We start from the raw sequence: 25,959 nt of genomic DNA on the forward strand, positions 1-25,959 counted from the left end.
AATTTTGATCCTTGATGTCCAAAGAAATAATTTTGCGAGACTCCTACATTGCAAACCAAATTCCGTTTATTTCTCTCAGACAAAGTTAAAGCTATTATTATACGGAAGATAAGGTGTAAACACAAAAAATCAATAAATTGTAATTTTCAAGGTCAAAATATTCAAGGGTTATACAATTTTCGAAAATATTCCGAAAATCGCAACAAACAACTTTACAGAGCATTTGATCTTATAATCGAAGGATATATTAAAATGGGCTTTATCCTGAATTCTGAATCTATACAAACATGTTTCCATTAACGACACTCATTTGGATATAGAAATATATCAACGCCCATGACTTTGACGAAAAAAATTAATATTCCAATCGCAGCACTACAGGTGGAAACATACTTAAGAATTTGTTTAACAAAAATTACTTTAAAACACACAAATATTTCTGTAGAGCAATGGTAAATAACATTGAATTCATATCCGATATTATTCCTCAATTATTGTTATAAACTTCTTGCTCCTTTACTAATCACGGCACACAACAACGACCCTCACACACACACAAACTTAATATAATACACGTCATACAAACAGTCACACATCAAATGGTTTGATTTTGGTTAAAAAAAAATTAACACTCCTCGTTATCTTCAACTTGGCAAACATAACAATTGTTCTCAATGTATTTGTGGGACATACATACAAACACATACACAACTATACATACAACTTTGATTTTCTTCAACCTCATCTTCTTTCTTAGCGTTTTCCTAGTTTCTTCTTTACGTTTTTGTTTTTTGTTTCTTTTTTGGTAAGCTTCATCATTGCTGCACCCACGACGGTAGGCAACAATGAACAGACCAATGAATAATTAACATGGATCGAGTTTAACCTAATTGGAGCACAACACAACAGTCTACTTCTCAAGTACGAGTGAGTTATTGCCGACTATGGATGAGGGGTGGGGGGTTGGTGGTCGGGGGTTGGTCAGCCTCCGTTTGAGTTCGTTTGTTTGGTTTGCATTCGCATGCGAGACGATAGGAAACGGAAACGACTATGGAAATCCGCTCAACTCTTGTAGGGTGCATAAATATTTCACACAGATATGGAATAATCGGACTTCTCCTTGAGAAGTTTCTGGGTGGGTGCTGGTGAGTTTTGGCGTGGTTGTAGCTGTTGTTGTTTTTGTGATGTGGATGGTGATTGTTGAGACTTGATTGCAGCAGCATGAGTTGGTAACTGTTGTTGTTGTTGCTGTTGTGGTTGTTGCTGCTGCTGCTGTTGTTGCTGATGTAACTGTTGCAATTGTGGCTGTGATATGGGGCGATTCTCTTGGGCCCGCTGTTGTTGTTGCTGCTGCTGTTGTTGCTGTAGCAAATGTGATGTGGTCGAGGCCGGGCGGGACCACAACGTTGACCTTAGGCCCAATTTTAATTTCTTCAATGTTTCCACATCACATTCAACCTGTGCCACTTCAGTGCGTTCCGCGGATGGCATAGCCACTTCGACGGGAATTTGATGAAAACCACCGCTGGGGATTACATTGCATTCAGCTTGTAGCTGCAGTGGATGCAGGGTGCGTATAACACCTCCAGGCCTAATGTTGTGGTGCACGCATATATATACATACACAGAGAGTGAGAGACGTACACAGATGTACATAACAATGACAAAAAGAGAATATCAGAAGAGGGGAATAATTCAAAAGTCATCATTCCGTAAAAAGTTTTGCAAATTTCATTTCATTTTTTTTTTTTTTTTTGGTTTTTGATGTTGTCTGACAATGAAAGTATTTTGGTTGTGTGTTGTTTGTTGGTCGAATGTTTGCAGAGAAGAAGATACAAAGCGCTATGATGAAATGTTGCTGATGCGAACCACATTACCAATGTCAGTCACAGTTAGAGAAGATGAAGAAAATACTACATTTGGGGGATCGAATAAAACATGAGAGTAGAGACAAGAGACACGTTGGAGAAACTATATGCTGATGACAATATTTTACAATGATGAGCTTCAATTACCATTTCCAATGAGAGTTTAAATTGTTAGTTTTAATGAAAAATTCTAACAAATAATATAGGATTACAAATTAATAGGCAAAAAGATAATATAAATTGCAATACGAGTGGCAGTTTCTGGAAAAGATCATTTTTAAATAAAAAAATCATAGTTTTGTTGGGAAAAAACATTTTGATTCGCATTTATGCCATCATTTGAGCAAAAGGATTTGAGAAAATATTTGCAAGAATTTAAGCCGATATAAAAATCAAAATAATTTTGATTTTCTTAAATAAACTTGTCATTATAAATATATTTAAGATTCCTGTCAAAATACTTAAATATGAATTTAATGAATGTTACCCAAGATACGGCTGTACAATCGTGTTTTTTCGGAAGATTGATGCGGAAATATTTTGCATACAATAGAAATAGAGATTTATATTGTTTGGTGATATTTGATGAAGAATATTTTTACCTTTGACGTCATCCTTCTAAACTGATGATTTGTTGGAGATCTTGCACAAACTCATACAAGATACGGCTTTAGCCCTTAAATGTAACCCTAATATATTTGAATTCCTGCCGTTGGGGTATTATTTAGACCTCTAACCTAGGACCGTTGGTAGAATTGTATGAAAAAATAATTTTCTAAAATATTTTTAGTTGCTGTGATTAAAGTGAGTTTTTAACAATATTTTGAAAAAAGAACCAAACCCTTTGTTTACTTTCTTAGGGTTACAATTTTTGGCTAAAATATTTCACGTATTTTTCTCTGCAATATTGTACACTATATACCTAAAATACGCGGATTATGAGAAATCTTAATCTAAGTTTCTATGTACACTTTCAAAACGCCTATAGACGTGTCTTTTTTTTTTTGATAGATCGTCCACCATAGTATGGAGGGTATATTAAGTTTGTCATTCCGTTTGTAACACCTCGAAATATACATTTTAGACCCCACATATTTTATTTTATATTTTTGATCAGCATAAAATTATATGTCGATAGAGTGATGTCCGTCCTCCTATGCGTCTGTCAGTCTGTGGAAATCAGTCTAGCTTCCGAACGAAATAAAGGAAGTTGATAAAATTTTACTCAAATGTATATTTTGTATCAAATTATTTTTTGTATATTTTGTAGGTCCACGTTTGGGTATAGCCCCCATATAAGGGTACCTCCCAATTTTTGTATTTTGGTAATTTAAACGACATTATTCACCGGAAATCTCTCAAATTTGATATTTGAAATTCGTAATGGATACTACAGTCTATGACAGAAAATTGTCTGTACAGGTCCACAATTTGGTACAGCCCTTTTTTAACGGTACCTCCCGATATTCGATATTTTTTTATGATTTTAGCGACATTATTCAACAGAATTGTTTGAAATTTCGTATTTTAGGTTCATAATGGCTACTATAGCCTATGACAGTACAGTGAATTGTCTGTGCAGGTCAACGTCTTCGTATAGCCCCCATATAAGGGTACCTCCCGATACTCGGTATTTTGATGATTTTAGCTACATTATTTACCGGAATTGTTTCAAATTTCGCATTTGAAGTTCGTAATGGATGTTAACGCCTATTCCGGAAAATTGTCTATGCAGGTCAACGTTTTATAACCCCCATGGTACCTCCCTATATTCGGTATTTTGATGATTTTGGCTACATTATAAACAGATTTTTTGCATGTTTCGCATTTGAATATTGCAATAGCTTGTGACAAAAGTTGCCTATACAGGTCCACTTCGTCGTATAAACCCTAATATGCGGCTACATTCGGTATTTTTAAGATATTAACAGAATTTTGTTTTTATTTTTTTTTTTTTTTTTTCAAAATTGCCAAATTCGCTGCAAATGATGGAGAGTATTCAAAGTTCGGCCTTGCCGAACTTACAGCTTTTTAAATAGTTTAGCTCTACTTTCAAAATCTGCTGGATTTTCCGCAATTTGTTAAAAATTTAAATTTAATAGTGTTATTTAAAATGTTGACTCTCCATCTCCAGAATAGATCTTCTGACGGTATAAATACCAGTAAGAAAGTTAAAAGTTTAAAACCAATAAAGAAAGGCCAAAAGTCTGGTGGGACCGACTTTAAGATACCGTACACCAATTTGTGTATTTAATTGAGGTAATCATAACAAGTATGATTATAGTTATAATTTAAAGTCAGAAGGAACTAGCATATGGAAGGAATTTCCTCCTCTGCATCGATTTCTACTTAATTAGAGGAGGACATTTTGTCTGAACAGATATGCATCAAAATCCATCCCATTTGAGCTGCATTACACTTTTTAGGCACCTTATCTACCTCGCATTCTTCTCTAAATTAAAAGAAAGTGCGCAAAGTCATAATACCCTGACCACAGTGTTTTTTCGGATGTTCATACTGCCTTTTATGGGCTACAATGGGACTCTTATTTCACTTTTTATGAGAGATACGTTATTTTTAAAATGTTGACCCGTTGTGGGGTAGGTATCAGAAAGAATGGTCCGTTATTCATATCAGATCTTGCGTTGGTAAAAATATTGGGAAGGACAATGGGACTCTTATTTCACATTAATTAAGATATAGGTTTTTTGAAAATTTAGACCCATTGTGGAGTAGGTACCCAAAGAAATGGGCTGTCCATTTTTTCACCAGACTTAGCACACCTTTTGTGACATCGCCTGGTTGACTTCAAATGCCCTGATAGGGAATTCGTCCAAATTGAACCAGGGTCTAAGATCGTTCTTTCGATGAGGCAGGTTTTGGCCGTGTCAAATGATACATACCCTCTTTAGCCGTACTAAGGGTATATACAATGTAAAGTAAAGAGAACCTTTCAAAAATAAAAGTACCGGAATATATTTAAATGTTAGAGAATACATTTTATGTCTTCAAAATATCAAAAAGTAAGAGGTACCCGATATTTGGAGGTCAATACATAAGGCGGACCTTTGTAGGCAATCTATTGCGAACATCAGATATAAATTTAAAGCACTTCTGCTGATATATTTGGCTCAGAGGTATCTTTATATGAGTGCTATACCAGAATGTGGAACTGTATTCAAAACGTTTTGCCATCAGAGGTGGAATGTATTCCACTCTGATTATTAATTTTAAACAATTCTCTTCAAAAATGTGTCTGAAATCAGATATAGAAAACCAGTATGGCCCATTTACAAACTATACCAGCTTATTGACAAAATAGGCATATGCGCAATATTTTGCCCTTCCATCGCTAAATCGACTACTATTCCAGCATCTTGTAACTAATTGTCTATTACAGACAAATGCAGAAAGATATAATACCCTGCACCACAGTGTTGACTACGGTATAACAATATAGTATCGGCATAGACAAATTAGGTATAGACTAAAAAGTTGTCTCATCTGTTATCTTCGAAAAAAGTGCTTCAATAGATGTCGTTCATGCTGTGAGAGAGGTTCAGTAGAATCACTCAATTCTCTCAAAATACAAAATATTGAATATTTTTATGATTATTTATTATTTATCGATTAAAAACGAAACAGTGACTTTTTTTACTTTTACATCATCCAAATATGTCGTGAAATATAAAAATAAAGAACTTAAATAGTAAAAAACCAGTAAAGAAAGTCTTAAAATCGGGCGGGGCCGACTTTATGATACCCTACACCACTTTGCTAATTTAGTAGAGCTCCACATAACAATTAAAAGTTTTTATGGGAGAATTCAATCATACACGCTATGATTATAATTATAATTATAATTTAAAGTTCAAAGGACTAAACGTGCCGAAGAATTTGTATCTTTTAAATTCGGACTTGTATTGACCATTTGGTGCACAATTAATTTGAAATCGGATAAATATATATATGGGAGCTATATCCAAATCTGAACCGATCTCGATAAAATTTGGCAAAGATATTTCTGAGCTGTATTTGACATATTTCCCTGCATATCGTTGTTACGGAGTGCATATTACGGCTGTGGGTAACAAATATAACAAATCGGATGAATAATATATATGGAAGCTATAGCTATATCTGAACCGATCTTCACCAAATTTCACATACTAGCTTCTAGTCTCAATTCGGTCGTATATGCCAAATCCCATCACATTTGGACAAATATTAGACGTTTGGTGCACAATAAAAGGTAAATCGGACGAAGTTATATATGGGAGCTATATCCAAATCTGAACCGATCTCGATAAAATTTTGCAAATGTATTTCTGAGCTGCATTTGATATATTTCCCCAAATATTGTTGTTGCAGAGTGCATATTACGGCGGCGGTGGACAAAAATAAGAAATCGGATGAACAATATATATGGGAGCTATAGCTATATCTGAACCGATTTCGATCAAATTTGGCATACATATTTTCAGGCCTAATTTGGTTGTATGTGCAAAATTCCATACAATTCGGGCTGATATTACACGTTTGGTGCACAATAAAAGGCAAATCGGACGAAGATATATATGGGAGCTATATCTAAATTTTGACCGATTATCTCCAATTTCAATAGGGTTCGTCCTTGGGCCAAACAAATGATCTGTGCAAAATTTCATCTGGATCGGGCAATAAATGCGACCTGTACTTTGTTTACAAAAATACATGGACAGACGGACGGACGGACGGACGGACGGACGGACAGACGGACGGACGGACATGCATAAATCGACTCAGAATGTGATTCTATGCAGATCATCAAAAGGAACTATGGGTCTATCTCTTTCCTTTTGCCTGTTACAAACAAATGCACAAAGACATAATACCCTGACCACCTTGTGGTGTAGGGTATAAAAAGAATAAATTGTTTTCGAAGTCAAGTAACTTCACTAGCCCTGAGTGACTTAACTGGCCCGAGATCAACCATAGTGACGTCTGCCGGAAGGGGTAAATTTTAAAACTTTTTAGTCTATACCTTCATTGGTATCGGTCAATGTAAAACTTTTGAAGTTTTCCAAACTGCCTGACATACTTAATATGCTCCTCATTTTATAGTGGAGGTAACTGCATAAAACAATTTTTATAAGTAGTAAAAATAGCAAAAAATGTTGTTGCAAGCTTATAAAGGCTTTCAAATTTTGGAATAGAGTGCATGAGATCGGAAATATAAGCTAGTCCTATATTCCTCTCATCGTCTCTGAATTTATGATATAGCGTTTTATGATTCATTTCTTAACTGTGAAATATATTCCAGAAAATTATTTCATTTTTTTTTTTTAATTTTAAAGCCTTACTTGTAATCCTCACATTTGGAAATGTTTGCGATTTTCATTAAATTGTAAAATACCGCCATCATTTTTCACCTATACTTACTTACTTACTTAAATACATACACATATTTTACACATTTCTCTTCGATTTGCATTCAATTCGTTTAAGCAATTCTTGCGCTAACTAAACCTATAGATTTGTTTGACTTCGTCAATATACCTATGACTCATAGTCGATCTTCTGATCAATGGGGTTCATGTAGGTGCACGAAATCTCGCCGATATTATAGCCGAAACTATTCACAATGCCATCGCTGTCGACCAGACTGCTGCCGTCTACATTGCCCCCATGGGCCGTATCCTATTTGGGCAGGGTCGGTGCCGTAAAGAATTTCGACGACAATGGAGCTGTTGAGGGATTCAAGAGAGTGCCGCCCGACAGACCTTCGTCGGCCTTATGGGCAATGGGACGAAATTGTGATGATGGCTGCATGCATGCCAGGGAGGGGGCTACAGATGCAAGGGAGTTGTTACAACTACTACTGTCGAGCAAGTCGCTGGTGTGGTGGAGGTTGCCAGTGTTCATTTGGAGTTGCTGGGAGTGGTGTGGTGCAATTTTGGGTGTGACAAGTAGGGGTTGTTGTGATATCTTGCTACAATTACTACTGGTGAAGCTACTGGATGTGTTTATGTTTGAGGACTGTTGTTGTTGCTGCTGGTGTTGCTGTTGTTGTTGGTTGTGTTTGTTTTGTTGCTGTGTAATGGATGGTGACTTAACCAATGTGGGTATGTGACACTGAATGGAGTCTTGTGATTTGAATGTGCTCGATATGGACTTGAGATTGCCGACACCACTGCGTGGCGAGAGGATCTTGTTTGGATTGTTGCTGGAAGAGTTTTTGCTATTGTTATGATGTCGCGGTGTTGTGTTGGTGGAAAACTGATATAATTGATGATGATACCTTGAACGACCGCGACGTGGCAATGATTTTTGTTCGGACATTGGTGATAGATCAGAGGATGTGCTTGATTGTGCCCCATGGTAGATGATACCTGTGGTAGGGGAGGAAGAAATTAAAAGAAAAAAATTAACAATTCAACAATGCTTTCACAAAAATGATTTGTAGTCAAGGAACAGAAAAGAAAAATAAAAGCTAAAAAGAGGAAAGCTAAACGAAAACTATCTAGTGACTTAAAGATAAACTATATGTAATGTTTTGGTGTGTGTGTGTGTGTTTTTTTATTTATTTTTGTCTATAAATTTGTTATTCTAATTTGTTTACGAATTTATATGGTTAGTTGGTTAGCGATGTAAGAGGTGTTGTCTTTCTTGTTCTTTTGGCAAATAAATGATCTGAACAATTCATCAATCAATAGATTACCAACTAATACTACAGGTATGTTATTGAGATATTGTGATTTTGAAAATGTTGTGTGTTACTAGATTCTGTGAAATAAAAAAATAAGATTATGAAAAGTATAAAATATTATATGGAAAATAAAAATGTTATATAATATTCTAATATACATTGATATTGATAACATAAAATATTTGATTGGTTTACGAATTTTATTTAGAATTTTTGTATGTAAACATTGTGGTATTAAATTGGAATATAAGTAAGCTGACTGGCCCTAGATCAGAAACAATGTGGTTTTAGTATTTTATTCATGGTTGGAATTGTACACAATCGGGGTTCTGTTCGAAAAAACATAAACCTGATTATTTTGAAAAAAAAAAAAAAAAAAAACAGTAAGGAAAGGTCACAAGTCAGGTGGGCCGACTATATGATTCCCAACACGTATTTAGCTCCCGTAACAGAAAAGTAATATTGGGAATTTAAGTGAAGTAGATCATACCAATTATGATCCGAATAACATAGCTTTACAGTGCCTGGATAATATTTAAAAATATTTATTTTAGCAATAGATATACGGGACCGAGCTTCACCGAATTGTAAAATTCTATTGAATATGAAAAAATCTATTCACTTTGGACTGATATAAAATATATGATGAGCAGTGAAATCGGATGAAGACATATATCGCAGCTATATAAAAACTTGAACAATTTCGATAAAATTTGCAAAGATATTTTCGAGAAGTATGTGATGTGGGTTATCTAAAATCAATGTCGAGGAGTGCATACTATGCACGTGAGGGACTTTAACACCAATTCGAATGAAACATATGTGTAGGAGCTATAGCTATATCTGAACTGATTTTCACCAAAATCTGAGGCGCTTGCTTTTAGGCTGAATTCCATCGGAAGTGCAATTTTTTACACGAGAAACCTGAAATCGGATGAAGATATACAGGGGAGCTATATCCAAATCTGAACCGATCTCGGCAAAATGTTAAACACTTTTTTCTGAGCTGTATCTGATATTTTGTACTAAAGATTATTGTTGTGGGGTGCATATTGGGCTTGTGGGGGACTTTAAACCCATATCGGATAAAACATATATATGGGAGCTATAGCTATATATGAACTGATTCATACTTAAATTTGAAATACTGGTTTCAAGCAGGAATTGAGCTGAAACCCCAAATCGGATGAAATACCTATACAGGTGCTACAGCTTTATCGCAACAGATTTTCTCCAAATTTGATGTACTTAGTTCTAGACTAAATTCGGTGGGATGTAACAAAATTCAGGTCAGTTGGACTTATATTGCCCATTTGATGCACATTTAATCCAAAATCGGTTAAAGATACGGGGTGAGATGAAAAAACTGCAACCTATTTCAGACTACTGTCATTTCTAAGACACTCGTCCGACATCTGTTAAAATTATTCCAGTGACAGCTCATTATATTGGTTAAAGGGTACAAAAGAATTTTGGTCAGAATTTTCCAGAAAAAAGTTATTCGTGATGGAATTCAAGCGTGATAGTGTGACTTCTTTATATTTGGCTGTAAAACCACAAATGGCTATCGTCAGAGCACTTCAGCATTTAAATGTGAATAAATCTTTTGTGTACGTGATACTGGTAGCGTAGCCCGACGTCAAGGAAAGACAGCAACATCAGCAGATATGGTTCGAAAAGTAAAGAAGCGAATTGTGTCGCAGTGCCCGAAAAATGGCTCGTGAGCTGAACATCGCAATATTCCATTCGGCAAATATTGAAAAATGAGCTCGGGGTAAAACCATTGAAATTTCAGTTGCGGTGCAAGAACTTACACCGCAACAGAAAGAAAATAGACTCTAAAGAGCTAAGAAGTTGTTTCGCTTAGCGGAAAGTGGTGGAGTGCCGAATTGGTTTTCTCCGATGAGAAAACATTCGTTGTTCAGCAGTTTCTAAACAAACAAAATGATCGCCAAAGAGGTTAGCTGAAAATGTGCACCTTCATTTGGCCACCAGAACTCAGGCGCTGACCATGGTGATGGTGTGAGCCACCATATTAGCCGATGGTCGCTCTCCGCTCGTATTAATCGACCGTGGAATCAGAATAAATACGGAATATTATAATACATTTTAATATTATTAAAATTAAAAAAAAAAATGTAAAAATTATGGCGTTTGGCTTTGTTGCAGTTTTTTATCTTACCCTGCATATAGGAGCTATAGCTAGATCTGAACTGATTTTCACCAAACCCTGGAGCGCTTGCTTTTAGGCAGAATTCCATCGGAATGCACTCCATTTGCGCTGATATTAATCATTTGGTGCACAAAAAAACTTGAAAACGGATAAAGATATATAGATGAGCTATATCCAAATCTGAACCGATCTGGACAAAATTGTAAACACTTATTTCTGAGCTGTATCTGGCATTTGGTACTAAAGATTATGGTCGTGGAGTGCATATTACGCATGATTAAACTCCAAAGCGGATAAAACATATATATATGGGGTATAGATATATCTGAACCGATTTACACCAAATTTGGAAAACCTGTATCTAGGACGAATTTAGTCGTAATTGCCAAAATTCTGTCCATTTGGGCCGATATTAACCATTTGGTGCACAATAAACTTAATATCGGATAATGTTTTATATATGGATTATATATGTGCCGGATATATCCTAATCTGCTTCGATCTCGATAAAATTTGACAGAAGTGTATTCAATATCCATACATTTTCTAGTACCAAATTGAAGAAGAATATCTGGTACAAATGTAAACATTTTTCTATTATCCTTTCGAAAAAAGGAAATACTGGAAAGAATAGAAAAACCTTGCAAATCTGAAAATTTGGTGCAACGTAGTTTTTGTTTTTATCAAAAATGTTGTCAGACTGAACAAATTGTGCAACTTTGAGTACTAAAAAGGCCGAACATGAACTATCGACGAATTTCAGTACTTATCGTAACTTTTTACTCGAATTTCCAAAATGACTTTTCAAATAGAGAGACCATATCGGTGAACATTTTTTTCACGTTTGGGACCGGTCAATTGGATATGCAGCCAATCGTGCGATGTGAGTCCTTTAGATTATTTTTTGTGAGGCTCCGTTAATGTTCATATCTATACAGATAAACCTACTTCAAGCATTGCAGCAAATATTCTCATTTATTCGTTAGATACCGGCTGGAATATTGGAAAGTGCATGCCAACATTGGACTAAGCGGATGGACCATTTGAGGAGCAATGGCGGTCAACATTCGCATGAAATACGGAAATTTTAAACATCAAATTATATGGACTATCAAATCAAATATTTTTTTTTTCTTTTTCACGCCATACCAAACCAATCGAATACTTTATGTTATCCATGGAAATCGTGACAAACTTACTGTGTTTCATTTTCCCCTCATGTTGATTGGAAGACTCCGTACGACTTGACGTCAGCTGGTCCTGATCCGATTCGGACTCCTCGCTTTCGGGCTCCGTTTTGCGGGAATGTCGTCGACGATTTTTGGAAGACTATACAGAACAAACAAAATTGTAGGTTCATCGAAAAAAAAAAAATAAAAGAACAAAAACAATCGTTTATATAGCAACAAAGTTTCGCCGAATAGCTGTTGAACAAATAAGGGGGGTTATGGGATCAAAGTGGCTAAAGCCTTTCAAAGCATACTACTGGTGGGGGGGTTTAACTTGTGCTCAGTGATGATGTTGATGATTGTCATGTTGCCACAAACAATACATTATCGAAGCCATAGGTAGGACTTCGTTTTCAATGGGCAAAATAAACAAAGGGATATACAGTGGTAGCTTATAATATCTAGCGTTCATTTAGCCTTTGTTGTTCCACAAAAACACAACAGAAGAAACATCAAAAAAAAAAAAAAATATATAAAAATTAAATTACAACTAAGTAAACTAATGGCGAAACCTTTTCACACCACAACTGGCAATGCGATTTGGGTTTGAAAATTATAAATAAAAAAATGAAAATATATATTTTTAATTTTATAACTAAATATTGCTACGAGCAGCAGTGTAATAATAAAGCTGTGCCATGGCGAACAAAAGCTTCGCCTTGACATTTAAAATAAGACTGTTACGATGTTCGCCAAAGCCCATTACCCCTTGACAATAACAATGAAACTGACTAGCTGGCTGGCTGGTGTTACAAAAAAAAAAAAAAATATATAACAACGAAAATATACAAAGACTTCCGACTCAACTAAAATTATAATAAGAATAATAATCACAACAATAATGCTGATAAGTCCCACAACAATACAAAAAATGAAAAACTAGAAGAAAACCCCTAATGAAGTATTAAATAAACGCACGATATTATGAAACGGTGAGGTTTGATAATGATTATGAATAGTCTGGGTTGGACGTTGATTTTGACTGTGGTGGTTATGGTGGTAATGATGTTGGGTGGGTTTTAATACCGCAGCAGGTGGTGTCGACGAACAGCCCTCCGTCAGAGCTCGTTCGTGGTACATAAACGAATGCAGCAGGGTATTAGCTGGACCAGCATGATGCGGTTGGGACATATTACCACTTTCGGATAGCTGAAATGTGGCATAGGGTGAAATATCCTCGGATGTTTCTGTAAAAAAAAAAAAAAACAGAAAAGAAAAGGGAAATTAAGCAATAAATATATTTGAATATTTAATAAATAATGATGGTAGACAGAGCATTGTGGGGAACGACTGACCAAAACCTTTCTTTATTGGGAGAAATAAAAAAATGTTTTTTAGTGCAGTCTCATATCCTCAAATAATTTTAAATGAAGGCATTAAACAGTTCAGATTGCCCATCACCTATCTCTTTTGTTTTTATGTTCACATACATTTGGTATTTTCGACATACCTGGTATCTTATCGTTGTTCTGCATCGAAACCTTATGAATTGTGGCATAGTAACGTTCACGCTGAGCAGCTTCAGAGTTCTGGCGATTTTCTAACGATTCCTTTTGTATGCGTCCGGTTTGTTCTGTTAATATAAGATAATAAATATAAAAAATTAAGAATTAAAATGAAATGTGATTGTGGTATTCATATTATGACAGTAGTTGGCATTCAATGGATTTTAAACTTAAAGTCGTCTCCCATGATTTAAAATAATTCTGTGATTCTATGAAAACAATACAGTATAGTTTAGAGCCAAGAGACGGGCATAGGATACTATTTATTCTATTAGTCTACCTAAAGTACTACAAAGCACTAAAAATGTAAAAAATTGTCTTGATCAAACGGATAGAGAAAGAATTCCGAAATTTGGGATGAAGGTCGCTGATGGAGTGTAGGATAGCTGGACTTGAAATTCGAGCTAAAAGTGTTCAAAAATCACTATTTTTGGTACGATTTGGTATTTTGTGAACGGATATAGCTAAAATGTAGAAATTTAGTATAAGAATTAAATTGGAGACCTGCTTTTATATAACAAGGTAGTTTTTTACCCTCAACCATGGAAAGGAGGGTATACAGGAAGATATTAAAAAAACTGCAACAAATTTCAGACTGCTGTCATTTCTAAGCCACTCGTCTGACAGCTGTTAAAATTATTCCTGTGACAGCTTATATATTGTTCACAGGCGTACAAAAGCATTTTGGTGAGAATTATCCAGAAAAAAAGTTATTCGTGATGGAATTCAAGCGTGATTTCTTTACAATTGGCTATAAGTGGCTATTGTAAGACTTTATCCAAACCCGCGTCGCAGTGGCCGAAAAATGGCTCATTAGCTGAACATATCGCAACATCCCATTCGCCAAATATTGAAAAATAAGCTCGAGGTACAGCCATTGAAATTTCTAAAAGGTGCACGAACTTACACCGCAACAGAAAGAAAATAGACTCAAAAGAGCTAAAGAGTTGCTTCGCTTGACCGAAAGTGGTGAACTGCCGAATTTGATTTTCACCGGTGAGAAAACATTCGTTGTCCACCAGTCTGTTAACAAACAAAATTATAGTGTTTACTTGCCAAAGAGGGCAGCTGAAAATGTGCACCTTCGGTTCGCTACTAGGACTTAAGCGCCGGCCATGGTGATGGTGTGGGCCGCCATAACAGCCGATGGTCGCTCTCCACTCGTATTAATCGACCGTGGCATCAGAATAAATGCCAAATATTATTGCGAAAATATTCTAGAGGGTGTATTAAAGTCTCGGGCACGCAAACATTTTGGCCGTAGACCTTGGGCATTCTAACACAACTCAGCACCATCGCATTCAGCACGCGCCACACAATGCAAAATGAGGTTCCTCGTTTCATTTCCAGCGCACATTGGCCACCAAAATCTCCGAATACTAAACCGTTGGACTATTGTGTCTGGAGTGTTTTGGAAAGCAAGGTTGGTACCAAAAAAATACCAAAGTGTCGATCACCTCAAGTAAGCGCTTCGCCGGAAATGGGACAAAATACCGCAGAGCAACATTCGAGCAGCGTGTGGCGGTTTCAGGCCATAATTCCTGAAGGTCATAATTCTTGGCAAAGGTGACCAATTCGAACAAACCCAAACTTATTCTTAAATTTAATGCTATTTCCGACATTTTTTGCTTTCATTTAATAACATTTACAAAAATGTAAAAATTATGGCGTTTGACTTTGTTGCAGTTATTTTATCTCTAGGTCTAGGTTTTTGTATAGTGCCCATATAATTGTCCCTCCAGATATTCGGTATTTTGATGATTTCTGTTACACTTTTCACCGGAAATGTTTCAAAATTTGTAATTTTTAGTTCGTAATACATAATATGGCAGACAATTGCTCATAACCTCCCTATATTCGATATTTTGATGGTTTTTGGGTTCAGATATAGCTACAGCTTCCATATATATTGTTCATCCGATTTGTTAAATTTGTCCTGCAAAGCCGTGATATGCACTCCATAGTAACGATATTCGGGGAAATATATCAAAAACAGCTCTGAAATACATTGCCGAATTTTAACGAGATCGGTTAAAATTTGGATATAGCCCCCATATTTATCTTTATCCGATTTGAAGTTAATTATGCACCAAAACCCGAATTGTAAAGGCACAAATTCCTCGGCATATTTAGTAAAAATCGATTCAGAGGAGGATATTCCTCTCATATATTCGGACTTTAAATTATAATATATATATATATATATATATATATATATATATATATATATATATATATATATATATATATATATATATATATATATATATATATATATATATATATATATATATATAGTTGGTAAATCATAGTTGGTATGATTTAATTCTCACAAATTCCCCATCAAAAACTTTTATTTGTTAAGTGAAGCTACACTAAATATACAGAGTGGTGTAGGATATCATAAAGTCGGCCCGACTTTTAGACTTTCTTTACTGGTTATAATTTACCAGTATTTTTCGATGGAGTTTCTTTTTGTGCAGATTTGCAAATTCCAGGCCGAAATTACTGCTTCTTCACTTGTTTTTTTTTTTTTCGAACCATTAAAGTCATCTATTCTTATTTTAAATCTAATGACTGATTTGTGTGATCATAACGCGCAAAAGAAATGTCGTCTCCATTAGACAACCTATAAAAATGTTGCTGTTCTATTTTTAATAAGACTCTCATACTGTGCCATACATTTTTCCTTGCTCTTAGAATACACTGAAGACTGATAAAAGCTACAAATTAACAAAATATTTATATAAAACTTCTATGTTCATTAAATTACAAAATGAACACAAAGAATTCTCTATCACATAAATAAATATATTAGCCCATTGGTCTCGCTGGCCATATCCTGTTACTCACATCCCGTTTGTATTCAATTTCAACTTGCCATTCATAAAGTAACTTCAAACTCGTATCGTTTCGAATGGTGTACGGGAAGGAATAAGTACGTTAAGCAATTGTATTATGCTATTCGAAGTATCCTGCAGTTTTGCTATTGTGTGCTGCTGCTGTTGTTGTTGTTTACCATATTCAAACAACAAGAGCCGCAGCAGCAGGAGTCGGTACAAAGAAACACAGAACTCTCTATCGAACGAAATATACGACAGAATGCCTTAGGTTCTGTTACTGATTGTTGGCTTTCATTTGTATGGGTTTTGTTTTCGATTCTGTGGTTGTTTGTATTGTTGGCATGTAGAAGTCGTTGTTGTTGTTTTTGTTGTTGCTGTCGTTATTACTATTGTTTGTTTCCACAATATTTATTGTTGCTCTAAATACTCACTGTGTCGGTAGCACATGAAAACCAGTGCTATGGTACATATCATCCCAGATACGGTAGCTATGCTCGGTATCAATAGGTTGACATTTCCGTAGAATACATTGGTGCCACGCTGGCCGCGCTGCACAATCTCCGGTGGTGGTGGATCACCGTCCTTGGTGAGTGTAACGAACGAGAACTCGGCCTGTGACACCCCGGCCACATTGTGCGCCTCCATGCGCAGCTGATAGAGTGTCGATGGTTGGAGACCAGATATGGTAAAGCGTCGCTGTGGTTTCAGGGCGTTTGACACTGCATAATTCAGCCAGGAATCCACCAGTCGACCAGTAACGTTAGCATTGGTTGACCATGTACACATCAAGGGTATTACGTAAACAATATTCCAGTAGCCATGATGCAGTTGAGCGAACATGGAAAAAAGAAGAGAGAACAACAGGGAGAAACCAGCAAACATTAGTATGTGAGAAATTACCAATTAAAATGTGTAGAGCATAGTGTGAGGTAGGAGGAAGGACAAAAACAGAAAACTGAAAAAAATAGGTCAATTGTTGTTCAATGAATGCAAAAATTCTTTTGTAATTGTCATGCACTAAATTATCTGCATATTTGTCTTTTGTCTGGGCCATTCAAATTTCGTTATCACCGCAATGGGGAGAATATCTCTTCAATATGTTTGTTTGTATTTCGCACGTATTGCCCAATGGGGGGAGGTTAATTGCCAATATTCGCATTCTTTGTGCCTTCAATCACATAGTTAAGTGGGAGATCAAGAAAAGCTTGTTTGTTTTGGAGGCGTGTCATTTCGCTTATTTTCATTAATTACATAATTTAAATCGTTAAGTACTGTTAAGGAAGATTGGGTAGTTTGATATTAATTGACTCATTTCCACATGGACCGATGCCAGTATCTTAGATAATTACCGGGTACATAGCTGCCGTGGGGGTTGTGGAAGTATAAATTTGTGGCAATGGTGCTAAATTATTTTAGGCACTAAAAATCAGTAAGGCAAATTCAAAAGTCGGGCAGGGCCGACTATATGATACCCAACACCACTATGCATATTTTTAGCTTCCGTAACAAAATAATTTATTTCAAGAAGATGATACCATCTTTCAACATTTGGCTCTAGAGCAGTTGTATTTTGCTATAGAGTGCATGATATCACTTAGAGGAGGAGGAGACGGGTTCCACAAAATTAACCAGTAAGGAAAGCTCAAAAGTCGGGCGGGGCCGACTATATGATACCCTACACCACTATGCATATTTAGTAGAGCTCTCGTAAAAAGGTTTATACAGGGAATTTCAGAGCTCTATGAGATATTTGGTACAAAATCAAAATCTATCTAATTCTATCGTGCATTTTACGAACTATAGCTATCTCTGAACCGATTTGTACTAAAATTGGTGTACTTGCTTATAGGCTGGTTTCGGTTGAATTTGCCAAAATTCATGCCATTTGGGCTGATATTGGCCATTTGATGCACAGCTAACACGAAATCGGATGAAGATATATATGGGAGTCATATCCAAATCGGAACAGATTTTAATAAAATTAAGATCAACTATTTTTGGGCTTTATCTGATATCTGGTACCAAATATCATTCCTGTGGAGTGCATATTACGAATGTGAGGGACTTAAAGAACAAATCGGATGAAAGATATATATGGGAGCTATAGCTATATCTGAACCGATTTTTACTAAAATTGGTGTACTTGCTTCTAAGCTGGTTTCGGTCGGATTTGCCAAAATTGATGCTATTACGGCCATTTGGTGGTCAATCACCCGAAATCGGAAGAAGATATATATGGGAGCTATATCCAAATCTGAACCGATTTCGATAAAATTTAAAACAGCTATTCCTGTGCTCCATCTAATACCTGGTACCAAATATCACGGTTGTGGAGTGCATAGTAGGTATGTGAGGGACTTAAAGATCAGATCGGATGAAAGATATATATGGGAGCTATAGCTATATCTGAACCGATTTTCTCCAAATTTGATATACTTGCTTCTAGGCCGAACTCGGTTGGGTGTGCCAAAATTCAGGTAATTTGGACTGATAGTGGACATTTGGTGCACATTTAACTCGAAATCGGATGAAGATATATATGGGAGCTATATCTAAATTTGATCCGATTCTCACCAATTTCAATAGGGTTCGTCCTTGGGCCAAAAAAATATTGTTTGGAAAATTTCATCTCAATCGGATAATAAATGCGACCTGCATTTTGTTCACAAGAATACATGGACAGACGGACGGACGGACGGACAGACGGACTGACATGCATAAATCGACTCAGAAAGTGATTCTATGAAGGTTCTCAAAAGTAACTATGGGTCTATCTCGTTTCCTTCTCCATGTTACAAACAAATGCACAAAGACATAATACCCTTACCACTATGTGGTGTAGGGTATAAAAACTTCGTCCCGAAATTCACTCTATTTGGGTTGATATTAGTCATTATTTGCACAATAAACTTGAATTCGGATTAAATATATATATATATATGTATATATATATATATATATATATATATATATATTACATGCAGACTTGACACATTTCAATATTTCTATCAACACAAGATCTGTTATAAATATGGTAGAGATTGGACTATTCCTCCTGGTACCTCCCCACCATAACGGGCAAAAATTTTGAATAACCATGAAGCTCATAAAACGCGAAACGAGCATCCAATTATTTGCAAATACGGCACATCCCAATATTGTTCTCAACAAAATATTAGTGGTGAAGATGGGAGATGTCGGACCACACCTTCCGGTACCTTTCCCACAACGGGCCGAAATTTTGAATATTTATTACTCTTATAAAATGCGAAATATACATGTGATTCTCTTCAAATTTCGCATATTCCAATATTTTTACTAAAAGATCTGGTGTGAAGATGACCTACCTCTTCTAGTACCTCTTCCATAAAGAGTCACAATTTTCAATATTTATGTCTCTGTTGTTGTTTTTTTTTTTATTGTTGACCTGTATATTGATTCTTATTAACTTTATTTTGGCTTAAGGTCAATTGAAAAACATCAGTGTTTTCTTTTTATAATTTTGATTTTTATTTTCCGATATTTCGACTGTCTTCGACAGTCATCTTCAGGGAAAAATATTTTATTCAGAAAAGCAACAGTCTTGTTTCACCGTCTATGCTAAACTCTCATAACTTGCGAAACTATTCGGCTGTTATTTTTACATAGTTTTTAACAAGAGATATGGAATTTATCGGCTCACACCTCCTCGTACCTCACCCACATAAGGTTAAAATTATAATTAAAAATTATTCCAAAAAGAGAAATTGGAAATAGAGGTTAATTATTATTATTATTTTTTTTTTAAAATTTCCAATATTTTGATCAATTTTAGATGATATGGAATACTTTGATCCTGTATATCTGGGATCTCATAAACTGTCATATCTGTCGGCAAAACCGAGTGATACTTTTTAACTTGTTTTTTTTAATCAATGTATTTTTGTCTAATGGTCTTTCGAAAAATATTCCAAAAAGAAAAATCGAGGTTCATTGGTCAAAGCGTCCTTGGCAAAAATTTAAAAGAGTGCTAGTCATTTAAGAGGCTCTAAATGTTATACAAATGTTGATAATCGGATCAGATTTAGATATAGCTCCCATATATCTTCAACCGATTTCGGGTAAATTGCGCACCTAGTGGCCAATATAAGTTCAAATGAGCAGTATTTTGGTACATCCCACCGAATTCAGTCTAGAAGCAAGTAAATCAAACTTGTGGAAAATCGGTTCAGACATAGCTATAGCTCCCATATATATGTTTCATCCGATTTGGGTTTTTAAGTCCCTCATATGCTTAATATGCACTCCAGGTAATGATATTTGGTATCGGAAATCAGAACTACCTCTGTCAAATTTGATCGAGATCGGTTCAGATTAGAATATAGCTCCCATATAAATCATTATCTTTATCCGATATCAGGTGTATGGTGCACCAAATGGCTAAAATCTGGTCAAATGGGCCGATATCAGGTGTATGGTGCACCAAATGGCTAAAATCTGGTCAAATGGGCCGAATTTACGCAATTACGACTAAATTCATTCTATTTTTCAAATTTGCTGTAAATCGGCTCAGATATAGCTATAGCTCCCATACATATACTTTATCCGATTTGTGGTTTAAAGTCCCTCACAAGCGTAATATGCATATATATATATATATATATATATATATATATATATATATATATATATATATATATATATATATATGTATATATATATATATATATATATATAGATATATATATATATATATATCCAAATCTCAACCGAACTTGAAAACAAAATTTGATATATTTATTTCGGAGATGTATCTGATATTTGGTACCAAAGATCGTTGTTGTCGAATGCATATTACGCTTGTGAGGGACTTTAAACCACAAATCGGATAAAGTATATGTATGGGAGCTATAGCTATATCTGAGCCGATTTACAGCAAATTTGAAAAATAGAATGAATTTAGTCGTAATTGCGTAAATTCGGCCCATTTGACCAGATTTTAGCCATTTGGTGCACCATACACCTGATATCGGATAAAGATAATGATTTATATGGGAGCTATATTCTAATCTGAACCGATCTCGATCAAATTTGACAGAGGTAGTTCTGATTTCCGATACCAAATATCATTATCTGGAGTGCATATTAAGCATATGAGGGACTTAAAAACCCAAATCGGATGAAACATATATATGGGAGCTATAGCTATGTCTGAACCGATTTTCCACAAGTTTGATTTACTTGCTTCTAGACTGAATTCGGTGGGATGTACCAAAATACTGCTCATTTGAACTTATATTGGCCACTAGGTGCGCAATTTACCCGAAATCGGTTGAAGATATATGGGAGCTATATCTAAATCTGATCCGATTATCAACATTTGTATAACATTTAGAGCCTCTTAAATGACTAGCACTCTTTTAAATTTTTGCCAAGGACGCTTTGACCAATGAACCTCGATTTTCTTTTTGGAATATTTTTCGAAAGACCATTAGACAAAAATACGTTGATTAAAAAAAACAAGTTAAAAGTATCACTCGGTTTTGCCGACAGATATGACAGTTTATGAGATCCCAGATATACAGGATCAAAGTATTCCATATCATCTAAAATTGATCAAAATATTGGAAATTTTAAAAAAAAAATAATAATAATAATTAACCTCTATTTCCAATTTCTCTTTTTGGAATAATTTTTAATTATAATTTTAACCTTATGTGGGTGAGGTACGAGGAGGTGTGAGCCGATAAATTCCATATCTCTTGTTAAAAACTATGTAAAAATAACAGCCGAATAGTTTCGCAAGTTATGAGAGTTTAGCATAGACGGTGAAACAAGACTGTTGCTTTTCTGAATAAAAATATTTTTCCCTGAAGATGACTGTCGAAGACAGTCGAAATATCGGAAAATAAAAATCAAAATTATAAAAAGAAAACACTGATGTTTTTCAATTGACCTTAAGCCAAAATAAAGTTAATAAGAATCAATATACAGGTCAACAATAAAAAAAAAACAACAACAGAGACATAAATATTGAAAATTGTGACTCTTTATGGAAGAGGTACTAGAAGAGGTAGGTCATCTTCACACCAGATCTTTTAGTAAAAATATTGGAATATGCGAAATTTGAAGAGAATCACATGTATATTTCGCATTTTATAAGAGTAATAAATATTCAAAATTTCGGCCCGTTGTGGGAAAGGTACCGGAAGGTGTGGTCCGACATCTCCCATCTTCACCACTAATATTTTGTTGAGAACAATATTGGGATGTGCCGTATTTGCAAATAATTGGATGCTCGTTTCGCGTTTTATGAGCTTCATGGTTATTCAAAATTTTTGCCCGTTATGGTGGGGAGGTACCAGGAGGAATAGTCCAATCTCTACCATATTTATAACAGATCTTGTGTTGATAGAAATATTGAAATGTGTCAAGTCTGCATGTAATCGGATATTAATTTGGCGTTTTATGAGCTTCATGGATATTCAAAATTTCGACCCTTTGTGGGGGAGGTACCAAAAGAAGTATGTCGATATATTCCATCTTCACACCAGACCTTGGGTTAATAAAAAATATTGTGATCTGTGTAAGTTGGAGGCAATCGGACACATACATACATCACATTTTATATTAGTTATAGTTATTCAAAATTTTGACCCTTTGTGGCTGAGGTATTTGATGGAGTGGACCGATATTGTCCATTTTCGCACTTGACCTGGCACTGATGCAAATATTAGGATTTGCAAAGTGAAATTGGACTATCCTTTCTCTTTCTGTGCAGTAAACCAATTTTTTGAAAATTTTGATCTTTTGGTGGGGGTGAGATACCAGAAGAAGTGGACCGATATTGCCAATTTCCGAGTTCGATCTAAATTGGATAATAACCAAGTTGAACTAAATCTGAAAGTCAAGCCAGACGGAAGGACGGACGTCGCCAGATCGACTCCAAATGTCCTGAAACGGATTTGGTGTAAAGAGACCTAGGGTCTAAAATCGTTATTTTAATGAGGCACGTTTTGGCCGTAACAAATTATATACCCTCTCTAGCCCTATATACCCTCTCTAGCCCTATATACCTTCTCTAGCCATATGGCTGAGGGTATACAAATTTATATATTCCAAGAAACATTTGACATAGTTACGTGGGTTTCAGCACTTTTTTCCAAGGACCATATGACAAAATCTTGCAGGGAAAATTCTGCAGATTGTGAAAGTTGATCTTAAAAACACATGTGTGGCCGTTTATACATTGCAAAGTAACGAAAATTTTAACTCACAATCGAGCCATCAAGTCCAAATAAAATCTGATACATAAAATAATATTTTTTTCTCCTCTCAGGACTAGATTCCTTATTAGTGCATCAACTTACCCAGTATCCAATCCTTTTCGGGTGCATCAGTCACGGGACGATATTGCAATACGAAATATAATATGGGACAACCATTATCTGGCCATGTGTGTAAACGTATGCTAACCGACGTCGAGTTGGGAGCAATCAGGGTTGTCGTTGAAGGCACTCCCGGAGATTGACCCTGAGTTCGAACGTGTAGTGTAATACTGGCCGGCGATGTTCCCACCTTGTTGGTGGCGGTTAAATGTATCTGATATGTACTGCCACAAACTAAGCCCTTCAATTCGTGACTGGAGGCATGGCGTGATAACTGTTTCTCTTCAATATTTCCCGGTGTTCGTCGATAATAGAGCGTGTAGCCGGTAATGGGAGCATTGCCGGTGAATCCACACTTCCAATGCATGAGAATACTGCTGGTCGTTGCACTTGTCACATATAGGACAGGCGCAGAGGGGGGAACTTGTACCAAAAGCATATGAGTTAGGCGATCGGTGCCAATGCCATTGTCAACCTGACAGCTATAGTTGCCACTATCCGAAACTTGTAAATTGGATATAATCAAATCTCCCGAATCCAGCAGTTGGGTATTGTGTAAACCCCCCTGCCTCAGGGGAACATCAGTCTTAAACCACTCTCGTTTTGGTTTGCCCACTGCTGTGCAGGCCAGTGTCACCGTGGAACGCCATGGCCTCACAATTGGTCCACCAAATGAGACAATACGTGCTGGCACACGATTCGTTGTGATCTGTGAGGAAACCTTGGAACTTTTACCCTCTCCGACACGTGTGGATGCTGTGACCCAAAATTGATATTCCATGTGGGGATGTAAATTTTTCGCCTCATAGTAGGACTGCTGGGATGGAAGACTACGTTTTTCATTGTTTAACTCTTCGCGGCCGTTAACAACCCTTGTGTAGAGGTTATATTTGGTAATGACACCATTCGGTTCGGTGGGTGGAAGCCAGGATACATAGAGAGATTGAGGGGAACTGACAACCACTTTAATGTCGGCCGGTGCCTCGGGGGCATCTTCTTCGGTGTGACAGTAAATGGAATTTGAGAGGACGCCATCGCCCATGCGTGTATGGGCCAGCACCTGAATGCTGTAGTTGGTAAACTTGCGCAATCCCGTTAGCACCGTTGTCAGTGCTGTTGTCTTGCGGGATTCGACTTCATCTTTGTTAGGAGAATAGTCATCTAGAATGGGTTCGAAAATCAATTTGTAGCCCTGTAGAATGCCATTGGTGTGGTGAATGGCTGGTGGTTGCCAGGACACTTGCAGGGATTGGGATGTAAGGGCAGCACAGCGTATATCTTCGGGGGCACGACTGGGTACTAAAAATAGAAAACAAATAATGAGACAAATTTAAATAATGGACGTTATTTACGGAATTAAATTAAATTCATTTTTATGGCTGACACATACCATCTTCCATAGTTTGTGCCGAAGCTGGTTCGGATAGTGGCCCCGGACCAACTTGATTGAATGCCTGCACCACAACATTGTAGCGGGCAAATTTTTGCAAACCAGTCAAAAGTAGCTCCCCCGTACCACCATCGCCATCTCCAGACACAGAGGTAAAATTGTATGCCGTAGTACCGGAACTGGCCAATTTATAGCCCACATTATAGCCCTGAATGTCGCCATGCCTCAGCTCGGCCAGAGGAGCAATCCAGCTAACAAGCAATTCCGTCGAAGACAAGGGACGTACAGACAAATTAAGTGGTGGCCCCGCTGGTCTTTGGGGTTCGGTACGTATTATTAACTCCTGACTTGGGGCACTACGTCCAGCCGTTCCCTCAGCTATGACACGAAAGGCATAACGAGTTGCCGGTTTGAGATTTTCAATCAGGGCATTAAAACTAGGTGGATCCTTGACCTCCGTGTGCTGCCATTGATCCATGAATGTGGCTGCTGAAAATAGGATAAATTATAGTTCATTTCTTGGGGATTACAAATTAAATTAAAATCTCATCTTACCATCCATCTCCTTGTATTCCACAATGTATTTGGTGACATCGCCTGAATTTTGAACCTTGGGCTGCCATTTCAAATTTACCGATCGACTAGAAATCATTGCTGCCTCCAGCACTGATGGTGGTTGTGGTGGTTCCTGCACCATTAACTGCACCAATTGCTGATCGTTGCCATACAAATTGCTGGCACGGCAAAAGTACGGACCACTATCGGTAGCATCGACCAAACGTATTTGTAACTCAGCTGAAACACCATCTGGCGTGGCTTCCTGTTTAACTGAAATCCTAGGAGAAGATACGTTTAAAAGCGGGAGTTAACTTAGAAAAGTAAAACATTACTGTTCA

General features: G+C 36.4%; 2 protein-coding genes across 2 annotated transcripts in view; both read right to left on the minus strand.

Moving 5' to 3' along the window:
* Window positions 1–492: 492 nt before the first annotated feature.
* Window positions 493–2,608, minus strand: LOC109612381 (ras-interacting protein RIP3-like). The gene has a single exon (XM_020036386.2). The coding sequence runs from the start codon at window positions 1,654–1,656 to the stop codon at window positions 1,090–1,092; it is 567 nt and encodes a 188-aa protein (XP_019891945.2). The 5' UTR covers window positions 1,657–2,608; the 3' UTR covers window positions 493–1,089.
* Window positions 2,609–7,547: 4,939 nt separating this feature from the next.
* The window catches only part of LOC101899228 (cell adhesion molecule Dscam2), a 143,628-nt gene continuing 125,216 nt past the window's right edge, over window positions 7,548–25,959 (minus strand). The window contains exons 14-21 of the mRNA XM_059131921.1: window positions 25,619–25,899; window positions 25,064–25,552; window positions 23,656–24,972; window positions 16,738–17,025; window positions 13,409–13,531; window positions 12,985–13,145; window positions 11,929–12,058; window positions 7,548–8,239 (exon numbers count right to left, since the gene is read on the minus strand). Of these exons, the coding sequence (XP_058987904.1) occupies window positions 7,548–8,239; window positions 11,929–12,058; window positions 12,985–13,145; window positions 13,409–13,531; window positions 16,738–17,025; window positions 23,656–24,972; window positions 25,064–25,552; window positions 25,619–25,899 (3,481 nt within the window). The remainder of the gene's footprint in view (window positions 8,240–11,928; window positions 12,059–12,984; window positions 13,146–13,408; window positions 13,532–16,737; window positions 17,026–23,655; window positions 24,973–25,063; window positions 25,553–25,618; window positions 25,900–25,959) is intronic.

Source organism: Musca domestica, unplaced genomic scaffold (assembly GCF_030504385.1).
Source record: "Musca domestica strain aabys unplaced genomic scaffold, Musca_domestica.polishedcontigs.V.1.1 90, whole genome shotgun sequence".
In the NCBI taxonomy this organism is placed as follows: Eukaryota; Metazoa; Arthropoda; class Insecta; order Diptera; family Muscidae; genus Musca; species Musca domestica.

What these genes read in the sequence shown, in the direction of transcription:
- LOC109612381 (XM_020036386.2), bottom strand. Translation starts at nt 1,656, where the DNA reads ATGTACATCTGTGTACGTCTCTCACTCTCTGTGTATGTATATATATGC.